The sequence below is a fragment of the Eurytemora carolleeae genome, unplaced genomic scaffold (genome assembly GCF_000591075.1).
Source record: "Eurytemora carolleeae unplaced genomic scaffold, Eaff_2.0 scaffold693, whole genome shotgun sequence".
Taxonomy (NCBI): Eukaryota; Metazoa; Arthropoda; class Copepoda; order Calanoida; family Temoridae; genus Eurytemora; species Eurytemora carolleeae.
In genome coordinates this window covers 72,397-84,254 of record NW_019396581.1, presented here as the reverse complement: position 1 = coordinate 84,254, position 11,858 = coordinate 72,397, and the positions used below count along the sequence as shown (strand labels likewise).

Here is an 11,858-nt window from a genome sequence, read left to right as displayed (position 1 = left end):
CGACGAAAAATCGAAAACGAAACGATCGTTTTTAAAAACAATCGTTTTTTTAAAATAGTTCGTTTTTAAAAAATGGTCGTTTTTAAAACGATCGTTTTTCAAAACGCTCGTTTTTTAAAACGATAGTTTTTCAAAACGATCGTTTTTATAAAATTTGTCGTTTTTTAACGATCGTTAACGACGACCCTTTGTTAACGATCGTTAACGACGAACCTTCGCTAACGATCGTTAACGACAACCCTTCGTTAACGATCGTTGACGAGACGACCTCTTCGTTAACGAAGAGAGGAAACCGACCTGAAGGGCATCTGTACTTATCATTGAATAGCTTTTAAGAAAATATCAAGAAGTTTTAACTCCCCCACAACCGTTAAACTTCACGTAAGACGACATTCAATAAAGTTGCATATTATTTTTTTTCTCCAAAAACGACCGTTTTATTAAGTTCGTCGTTTCGTTAACGACGACCCTTCGTTAACGATCGTTAACATAATTGTCAATAATATTGGTCTTTCAAAAACGATCGTTTTTTTAAAAAACAATCGTATAAAAAACGATAGCAAATCGTTTTAATAAAAACGATCGTTTTCAAAAACGATCGTTTTCAAAAACGATCGTTTTCAACAACGATCGTTATTCGTTTTCTTAAAGTTCAAATTGAGTGGGTCGTTTTTAGAAAGGATCGTTTTTTTCCGAAAACGAAACGATCGTTTTTGAAAACGATTGAAAAACGAAACAAAAATTATCGTTTAACGATCGTTTACAAAAACGATTAACAAACAATATTTCTACCCTTTCACGCATTTTCTCTCTCCAAAAGGCTGATTAAGCCTTCTGACTTTATTACTAGAGATTTCTCTCTGTTTTTTGCATGCAGACCTGAATTGGAATCTAGTTTCTGAATCAAAAACAAAAGTGGGGGGGGGGGGGGCGGAGGGAAATTTCCCCCTAATTTTTCTTCCATTATTCAGACAATTTTTCAAAAACTTTGTGTAAGGTCCATATTGGGAAAATTTAATTCTGGACTCTGAAACGCATTTCTCTCCTTATACAAAATGTCTCCCCTTTCCCGCATTTTCCCTCTCTAAAAGGCTGATAAAGCCTTCTGACTTTATTACTAGAGATTTCTCTCTAATTTTTTGCATGCAGGACTGAATTTGGATCTAGTTTCTGAATCAAAAGTAGAATTTTTACAACTAAACAAAAAAGATAATTTTTACATTAAAATTAACATGTCGTTTTTTTTCTACATTTTTTAAAAGTCTAAAATATCATTTTGGTAGTTGTACCCCTTTTCTAAAAACGAAGGTGGGTTAGTTTTATAAACAGTTCCCATCCCTAATTCCATGCACTAACAGATATCCTTTTATATTGTATACTTTTTACTTTTTATGATTTAGTGGGATCTTCAGTTTTAGCTGAGAAAATATCTTTTGGCAGAAACATTAACATTTCTTTTAAAGGGAGTGTTCGCGAAAAATGAAATGGGGTACAGGTTTAATGCGATAAAAAAGCGCTTTTGATCGCTACTAATCTTACTTCTATCTGTTGCGTCTATAAGGAGAAAATTGTTAAAAACGTCTCATACCGAATAACTTAGCGCCCATACAAATTCAGAAAATTGCAACATATACGACTTAGACCGTAAAAAATCAATATATCAATAATCAATTCAGATATTACAACCTATAGTCATCGATTATCTTTCGCCACATTTGTATATAGTTTATATTTTATAAACTAAAGCGCTTTTTTATCGCATTAAGCCTATACCCCCTTTCATTTTTTGCGAACACTCCCTTTAAAGAAAGTCTTTTTGTTGGTAAAGTTGAGAAAAGCACCATCGAAGGGCAACAAATATAAGAATTCTTTACAAAAACAAAAGCCAAAAATGTTTTTTTTTCTTTTGTGGTTTGGGTTACAAATTAAGATACAAAGGATCTAATTCTTTGCCACAAACTTTTATAATCCTAATGTGTTTGAAACCCAATATTTTTAAACTATGAATTCTGTTGGATATAATATTCAACGCTTGAAATATCTAAGGTTTACATCGTCAAGCCGGTTGCAAAGATTTAGGGATTAGAACATTTGAGTTTGTGGTAAATACTCAAATTCTTTGTGTAAATAAAGGTTCTACAAAACATTAAACATTAAAACATTTGACCCATGAAGGGAAAACATAGAATCTAAATATTCTACAGGTTCCTATTAGTTTATTACATTCACAGTTGGATGGTTTTGTTGTTGTTTGGTTTACATGATATATTAGTTTTAGAAGTTATATGGCAGATTATTGTTTGTTCTCTTACTGAAAATGGAAAATAATTATCATTATTCTTAGCTATTTAATCTTCTTAAAATATTTCATAATCATTCATGTTTCTTTTTTCTTTCATCTCCATCTTTTCTAAAGAAATGCTTTTATTTATATCACTATCATCCTTTTCTATGTCTTCTTTTCTCGAATACTATAATTGGTAAATGTTTATTGAACTGTTTGGGCCAGAGAATTTGAACCGCGTCGCTGAGAGCGGCTCAAACTTCGAAACACGTGCCACAAAATTTCCAGTGGCCGAATTTAAAGAATTTGAGCGGCGGTTTAAATTTAAGCCGCGGCTTAAATATGGTTGGTTCCACTTAAAATTGTATCAAATGTTTCAAGATTTAAGCCGGCGCTAAATTTAAACCGGGGTTTGGCGCATATTGGCGGATTTAAACCGCGGCTCAAATTCTTTAAATTCCATCTCAGGTGAACCATTCATGTTTGAACCGCGTCTAGGTGTACACCGACACTAATCAGGGAGATAGTTCTTTTCATTATCGAATTCAAAAGATAAAAATTGCATTTTTATTACGCTCTTTTCTCGTTCATATTTGTTTACTTTAAATGATCTAAACAAGGTAAGATTATGAATTTTTTGAAAAATTTGAGATTATATGGTAACTAAATTAAGTTTAAACATATTTAATTTTCTGATAAATTCTGCCTGAACGTACTTAAACCGAATTTAATGCATATATTATTGTGTACAAATCTGGGACTCTAGGGGCCTGCTAGAGTAATCTAAAGTCCTTTAATGAATTTAGATTACAGGGCGTCAAAGAATATATTCATCCTTATATCTATATATTTAAAATTATAATCTCTAACTGTTTGACTTGTCTGATTTGAGTGCGTTGACTTTCAAAGAAAAAGTATATTTTTCTGGCAAAGCTTGGTTCCTATGCTAGTCATACAAATTTTTATACTACTATATTCAGTATTTATTATTTTACTATTTTGAAATGGGAGGTGCAAGAAAATTTAGTTTTGCGGTAAAGACTCAATTCCTTCGTTTATTTTGATATTTTAAAGTTTTAACATATTGATGTGGCCACTTGAGTTATAAAAAGGCCTATAAACATGATCAAGGCGTGAGTTTTGACATTTAGAAATTAAGTTGGTACTTATATACTTCGCTTGTGATGTCTCGATCTTTTTCAGATCAACTGTTTTATTTCTCGATCACATTCACATGCAATACAACCCGCCTTAAACTTTGATAAATCTTTTTCCTCTTCCCTTTCGCTTTCTCATCTACTACAATTTGAGTATAATGTGATAATATTTTTAGTAGATCGCAAAGTCTGGCCTCTAGCATAATTCATACCGATCTGTTCCGAATGTCTGAATTAGAGTGGATTTTTTAGCCAACTCTTTAACAAATATTTGCGTGTAGGTTTTACATTGAGTAATATTGTCACTAAAATTATGGAAATAATCGTTTTAAAAACGTTTAAGTCAGTCAGTCCAGGGGGGGTCTAGCTAACCTGGAAAAGGATAAGATCATACCCTCAGTCGTGTCGAAGTATAGGATCGACAAAGTAGGGTTTGTCTAGGCTGAGATCTATGACAAGGACCATTGAGTAGCGGGCAGAAGGAATTGTCCGAAAATTTCCGTCTTTGCTGAATATTGCTGAATTTAAACCGTCGACTCAGACGGTTTGGTTAACTCTAGAATCAGCGAATTAACACTAATTAACATTAGTTAATGCTTAAAACCAAGCTAATTCATGAAATGTTAGCCGGGGAACATTACAGTTCCCAGTGTGTCTTAAAAAAATCTAGTAATTGAGCCTGGATAAGGAAGTACAATTTTTTCAAAAATTCTTAGTAACTGACTTCAATCTTTTTCTTATATCCTATCTCCTCTACAGTATTCCAGATACATNCTCCCTGGGACCCATGACGGGTTTTTGAAAACAACTCAGAAAGTATTGGTCTGAGGCTGTTCAAATTTTTTGACTTTTCTAACGAACATATAGGAGTGTTTTTTAAACAGAAGTAAAATTTCAGTTTTGTTGCAATCATACAAAAAAAATGTTCATGCTATGTGGAATTTTCAGAGATCCCGATTTGGAGAGTGAAATTATATAAATCTGCGACAATCCTTTCATATTTTTATTATTTATTTCAATAATCACATATAGACATTTCATATAATTTGTATAACATCATATTTTTGATTATTCAGAATTTGATAGCATATAACAACACATATTTGAATTAATTTACAGAAAGTGCGTTTAAAACAACTATGATATTTTTTTTACTTTACAATAAATTGGAAAGTTAGTTTACAAATATCAAAGTTGAAAAAAAATATTGTAAAAACTCGTACTCACAAACACAAAAATATCTTGTGTAATCTTGTCCGCAAAACAGAAAAAAAAATCACAAAAATTGTGTTTGCTCAGTTATTTTTGCGCAATTTAAATTTTTACCTTACACTCGTAAATATCTACTAAAATTTCATTTTTTTATTTGTAATCAAATAAATTAGTTGTATTAAACAACGCCTAAACTTTCCTTTGTGTAAAGCCTAGACCTATAAAGTTAATCTTAGTATGTAGGCTAGGTACCTAAAACTGTAGTTTTAACCTATATCTGTACCTAAAATGTTCTACCATACATTGTCTCAGTTAAACGAATATTGATAATTTTTGGAGCGATAAGTTTTACGCTCATTTTTCCGCTGAACCCCCTTATTTCTTCCGTCAGTATATTACTGTACGCAATTATAACTTAGTAAAGAGACCATATTTAATGTTAAGTGGATTCACAGAACTCACAATTTCTAATTTAACTTTAGATTAATTATAAAAATGATAGACTTACTAAATTTATATATTTGGTTTTTTAAAGTAGCAACTTTTGGTTTAATGGGTTTAAACTTTTATATTTTGAGTTTGAACATAAACCAAAACAACCAGTTAAAAGGACTGGAAGTATAATTTTAAATGCCCCTCTATCCAAAGATAGCAATGCCCGATTTACAACGGTACCCTTGAAACCTTAGTCTGATCAAAATTGTCGTTTTTCTGACTGAAAAATGTTCATTTGATATGAAAATAAATAGATTGAAGAAACACAAACATTTATAATTCATACTTCATCAAGCAAAGCTTTTAAGGATACCGCTTTTAAATCGGTCATTGCCATCTTTGCATGGAGGGTCACTCATGGAATTACGCTTACAGCCCCTTTAAGCATAAAGGAATCGAGTTTTTGCCACAAAATCTGATTTCCTAATCCCTATATCTTTGCAACCCAAGGTCGTAAATATTTCAAACTTTGTATTCTGTTAGATCAAACAACCGAAGCTTAAAATATAAAAGGTTTAAACCATTAGGATGCAAAGATATAGGGATTATAAAATTAGAGTTTGTGGCAAAAACTCAGTTCCTTCTTAACTTTCACCCTTTATCTTTATGGTGGTCATGAGCTTTTTTCCATTAATGGTATACAATACACATCTTAATCGAAAACACTGTGAATGAATAGATAAATGAATGTATTTACAAATCTAATAAGTGTTACCTTCCAATAAATCATTTTTTTTCTCTCATTTCCTTTAAATTCATCAATTCAGTGGAATTGCATTTTACCTGATGTAATCTACACATTTGAAGGGGTTATGCTTTAAACATTTTCCTTGAGACATAACTTAACCAAGATATTTCTGTATCAGATCATGATCTGATAGATTCTTTTCTATCATCACACCATGTTCATTGTACTGCTCATGGTAGAGTTCACCTCCTGAAAAAAATGCAATGAATCACAATGCTTAGATTCATTGGGGAAAATAATTAACGAACCGCATTTGTGCTTATTGATATTTTTTAATGTAGGTACTTCAGAACAACATCAAAGAAACATTATCCAACATCTATAAACAATCCAATTTAACCAGCCTGTAACAAGTAAGTATTCCTAAGTGCCAAACTTTATACCATATTCCTATTTCTAGACAAACTTTGCTGTTTGACCACTCTTGTATGCCGAGTCCATTAGTGCCTGATCTAATCAGGGGTCAGTCATGTGTGAGGTGTCTATTCTGAACCAATAGAAATTGCATGGCGGTAACATCTACTTTTCTATCTATCTCATCATCCAATTAGAAATAAATCCTTATATCGGCGCTATACACTAAATGGAAATATAATTACATCTACTGAAACTATAGTGTGACCACTGTTTGGGTTAGTAATTGGTCTCGCAATAAAATCAATTTTATACAAACTTTTTTTAAATGATACAATTGCATGAAACATGATAACTATGTAGATAAAACACAACACACGAAAAGCTGTATTGTTCATAATGCCATATCTTTAAGTTTACTTTACTGTGATTTAAACAGAAGTTTGACGACAGAGAAACACCCTATTTATGAAAGGGGACTGAGGGCCGGGAAGGGGGGGGCTTAAAGGGAGTGACCGGCAATGTATGGTAGTTGAACTGAGATTGCAGTAATGTAGATAAATTATTTAGGATTCATTTGAGTCATATAAAACGTTTTAAAGATCTATAATTACTGAGTTTGAGTGCAAAGTCGACTTTCGAGATCATCAATTTGGGTAGGTACGTTTTGAGATTCGGTTTTCTAAGATTATTAATAAACGAAGACAAAAAAATAAATTAAACTAATTAGATGTTTAGGAACAAATTTCTCAATTTGATTAATCCAATATTTGGGTATTGACTGGATAAAAACTGATTTCTGTTTCTAACAAAATCAACAGTCAAAATTGGAAAAATTTTACTTGCTTCCCTAGAAGGTTGACTCGAGAGCTAGCTGTCAATTTATAGACAGCTAGCCAAAAATAACCAATTTGCATTTGCAAGCTACGGCCAAATACTTAGAGTGGAATGAATAGCTAAAAATTTTAAAGGTGATCAATATGCATTGTTTAAATTGTAATCTGTATTTTATAAAAACAGATATAAAATAAATATTTATATCTTTAAAAAAATAATCCATCAAAACATGTATTCAATATATGAAAAGTGCTGGTGGATTTTTTGTTTTATAGCCATTATTCGATGGATGATGTGTATCCTGAACTAAATGTAACCAAAAGAAACATTCAATTAAATATTTACCTTGAGTTAATGTTTCCCATAGTAATATTTCTTCTAACGTTTTTCCTGTTCTTGGAAGTGCCTGTTGTTGTGGAATTGGTTGCATTGGTAAAAGCTTCTGTTGTGGTTGCTGAGGAAGACGGGGTGGAGTATGGGAGGAATGTATTTCTCCCATTTCAATGCACCTTATCAATCAAACTTGATCAATATATTTAAATGTGAGATTTTTATCGCTAAAAATCTATAACTAATAACATATTTTTTATGTTTAAAGGAATTTGCCATCGCACATATTTGGTAGTTTATTTCATCCTGTTGGTTGAGGGTTGATGACAGTTATTTTATGCCAAAACCATATTTTTGATTGTGATAGTTTTGTCACAAACTTTGATTTTCTAATCCCAATATCTTTGCAACCCAATTTTGTAGACCTTAGCTATGTCAAACTTTGAATTCATTTAGATAAAATAATCTAAGTTTCAAATATCAAAGGTTTACAGCATCAGGTGGCAACCTGTTGTGGCAAGGACGCAATTTCTTTGAACCACCTATATAAAGTTAAAGATTAAGGCAGGCTTTGAATCAGTGAATCAAATTTGAACCGGGGAGAGGCAGTTCGAATTCATCCAATTCGGTCCTCGGAGATATTAATGTTAGGTAACAAACTCCCTTTAGTAAATAAAGATATCGAGTCTACTTTTTTCTTTTGCTAATTATCTTCTTTATGGAGGTTTCTGTCCAAGGGCGTATACAGAAATAAATGTAGGGGGGGGCAAGATTTGCGCGAAGCGCAAAAAATTTTTTTGCCCCCCCCTAGGAGCTCCTAGGGGGGGGGGCAAAATTCGAACTGTAAATTCATAACACTTGGCTTCTTGGATATCAGGCATAAGTATAAGATACTTAAAAGGCACACATACAGTCCAAATAATTACCTTCTAAGCATTGTTTCTATCCTTGTTTCTGTCCTAAAAATCGGGCTCAGTGACACCTAGCCATATAACATTTCGCCATATAACAACTCGCCTAAGTAACATTTTTCCATATAAAAACAACTCGCCTCTATAAAAATTTTTAAATTAAATTAAATGAAATTATTCCAGAAAATCCACAAATCCAAAACCAAAAATCCGCAGATACAGTAATTCCAGCAATGTCAGGCATGCATCTACAACTCAGCGGGGGAAACCATCTTCAGTTGAAATAAACAACTTCTCCTAAACTACTAATGGATCCACTGCTTCAACACAGTACTGGCGCTGTGCTCAACACAAGTGTGGAGCTAAACTGACAACAAGAAAGAGTACAGGGAACTTTGGTGGAGAAAACCTGCTATCACACAATCATGGAAAGAAATTAATGAGGAACACAGTACTGGAAAAGTTGTTGTATCTAAGTATGCTGAAGTTCATGGAACAACCCCTGCTGCTGTTGTGCAAGAGATTAGCACCAACATGCTCCGCACAACATTCCCAGGACAACTTGTAGTGCTTCCAGTACTGGGGCCATTAAAATGGCTCTTTGGAGGAAAAGACAGACATTGGATCCACCACCCAAGATTCCATGAGACTGCATGCAGATTGCAGAGTTCATGTCTATTTTTACTGCTGTCCCTGACAAGTTCTCTCAAACTGGGGATGGGGTGGACTTTATACTCTTTAGGGACTGGACTGACAACGACAAAATCCAGTCAATGGTGATTTGCCTCAGCGGTTTTGGAGCTGATATTCTTCGCAACCATTCGGTCTGGCTCTGTGATGGCACCTTCAAATCAACCCCAGGCCCCTTTAAGCAGGTAAAATAAAACTTTTTTAAGGGATAGATAACCCTGTTTTTCAACATTTCTTCCCCCCCCCCCATTTTGTAATAAATACCGTGGCAGATACCATAGTTACACCTAGATAACTAATGTTGTACATTGTCGGTAAATCTGAATCAGTAACTACGCAAATCTTGTATCGCTATTAATCTAACCTAAATATGTTTGTAAATAACTACTACAAACCTGAATTGAGATTAGCTTAAATACGATGGTATATAAGGATCAAAACTTGTAATTACGTCTATTAAACTTAATCTGTAACCTATAGAACTGTGATGATAAAAGCAATTCAATCAATTAGACATAAATCTTAGAGAATCAATCATTTGCTCCCTTTGTTAATGGTATGTACAAATGTCTTTCTCGAAGTCCCCTTACTTTGCTTCATAAACCCCTGTAATGTTCTCTCTATATAAATCACTCAGAGTATGAATGAATGGGATTTATCAGCATTTCAGTTTATTGATCTAAATACATCTGTTTAATGTTATTCTTGTTGAATCGGCTTTCTATGATATCTGAGAAACTGTGCTTTGTCTGTTTCAGTTCAGTGTCTGTCTGAGCAGCTTCATCAATCTCAATATCTTGTTTTAGCTTCTCCAGTTCCGTATCTATCTAGGCAGCTTCTCCAACTCGATATCTCGTTTAGCTTCTCCAGTTCCGTATCTATCTAGGCAGCTTCTCCAACTCGATATCTTGTTTAGCTGCTCCAGTTCAGTATCTTTCTAGGCAGCTTCCTCAACTCAATATCTTGCTTAGCTGCCCCATTTCAGAATCTCTTACACTGTAATCTTAGCTGCTACTTTAGCTGCTTTCAGAGTCTCCGCTATTTTAGCTGCTCCCACAATATTGAATGCTTTCATTCCCAGCTGCTTCCTTTATTACCTAAGCTGCTAAAAGAGTCTGTGGTATATTAGCTGTTCATTACTGGAGCTGCTCCTAGAGGCTCTGCTATGTTAGCTGTTCATTACCGGAGCTGCTAATGGAGTCTCTGCTCTGTTAGGTGTTCTTCTAATCTGAGATGCTCTTACTGTATTATCCACTGCTTCTTTTGCTTAAATCACACCAGGTCTGTGAAGAGCTGCTCTTCAATGAGTTGTATCATTGTACTCAGAATCCTCTGGAGATCATAGAACAGCCTCTGATGTACTGGCGGGGTAATCCAGTTCTCCTCTGCATACACTCTATCTGCTCCAAGTCTCTAGTAGCTCTGTTCATAGAACCAGCTGGAGAATATATCTTGATCTGTGGTTGGACTGGCTGGCCTGTACATGGACTTTTTTGACTTGGATATCTTTGTTCTCTTGTATGTCCTGGAAGTCCTAGCTCTTCTGTGTGTCCTGGGTGTCATAGTTCTCATATGTGTACTAGAAGTCCTAGTTCTCCTATGTGTCCTGGAAGTCTTAGTTCTCCAGTGTGTCCTGCAGCTATATCTCCAACAGATATGTGAAGATCTGTTTGTAAAGATTATCTTATTCTTCTATGATGGATATGTGGAGATCTGTCTGTAAAGTGCAGATTCTCCAGTATCAAGTTTAGCTTCTGCTCCTGGAGTCTTTAGTCTGACTGGATTTTCTAGCTGCTCCGATGTGTGAAGAGCTGTCTGTAAAGATCAGCGTCTCTAGTATCAGGTTTAGCCTATGCTCCTGGAGTCTAAAGTCTGACTGGATCTTCTAGCTGCTCAAGATATGTGAAGAGCTGTCTGTAAAGATAAGCGTCTCTTATATTAAAGATGAGGCAGCATCTGATATCTTGGGTATCCTAGTTCTCCTCTGTATCCAAGATATCCCAGTGGGTAGTTCAGACAGGCTGGTACAAGAGCAACTGGATTAGTTCTAGAAGCTACGGGAGATGAATCTCTTGATGAGGTCTACAAAAGAGTATGGTGAACCTGTGTGTTTGTCTTTCCTAGACCAGCTGGAGAGTTAAGAGCCTCCTCTGATATCCTAAGTGATGTTGAGGATTCTGAGGATGTGTTTTCATGTTTCAGGATGGGGAAGGAGTCTGGTGACCTCCTTAGTCCTCTGGTAGTCATGATGAAGAATATCTATTTGTTAGCTATCTGTTAGCCTTCCTATACAAACTGGAGATTAAACTCTGCATCTGTATTCTAGAAAGATCTGGGGTGCACTGTTTGATCTTCAGCTTCCCTATACTGTCCTGACACGGAGAAAGGAGTGAAGAGTTCTGTAGGAGCAACCATGTTTAATGTTTAACATTACAGGACCCAAAATACATTCAGTTGGAATTAGACTCCGCTTTGATTACGGTGTGAGAGTAATTACTGCTTGGTTAGCAAATGATATTAAAGCGCGCATTGGTACAGATATGCGCAAAATGCGAAAATTTTGTGAAAACCTTGAGTTTTAAAGCTGCAACAATTAATTGCTCAAAAGAACTTGTGATAGTTCAATATTTGAAGTGTTATTAAGTCATATACATAATTTATCTTCCTTTACTTTAATAAATGTTTGATGAAGAGAATTTGATTTTACTCGCTATCTTGTTAAGTTTCTGCGAAATTTTTGCATTATTTTATCGCAAAATTTTGTATTTTTTCGCGAAACAGATTCAAGCGAAATTTCGCGGAAAAGGAAAATGTTTTCATTTTTTGGGAGCAAACAAAAT

General features: G+C 34.3%; 1 protein-coding gene and 1 long non-coding RNA gene across 3 annotated transcripts in view; one reads left to right on the top strand and one right to left on the bottom strand.

Annotated features, from left to right (window-relative positions):
• Positions 1-5,681: 5,681 nt before the first annotated feature.
• LOC111705872 (uncharacterized) overlaps positions 5,682-11,858 on the bottom strand; it is a 31,393-nt gene continuing 25,216 nt past the window's right edge. For both annotated transcript variants that reach the window (XM_023478569.1, XM_023478570.1), the window contains exons 14-15: positions 7,433-7,596; positions 5,682-6,085 (exon numbers count right to left, since the gene is read on the bottom strand). In XM_023478569.1, the coding sequence (XP_023334337.1) occupies positions 5,991-6,085; positions 7,433-7,596 (259 nt within the window). In that variant the 3' untranslated portion in view covers positions 5,682-5,990. The remainder of the gene's footprint in view (positions 6,086-7,432; positions 7,597-11,858) is intronic.
• On the top strand, positions 8,373-11,483 carry LOC111705873 (uncharacterized). Its single transcript, XR_002766091.1, has 2 exons — positions 8,373-9,203; positions 11,345-11,483. It is a non-coding gene; the product is annotated as an uncharacterized LOC111705873 (long non-coding RNA).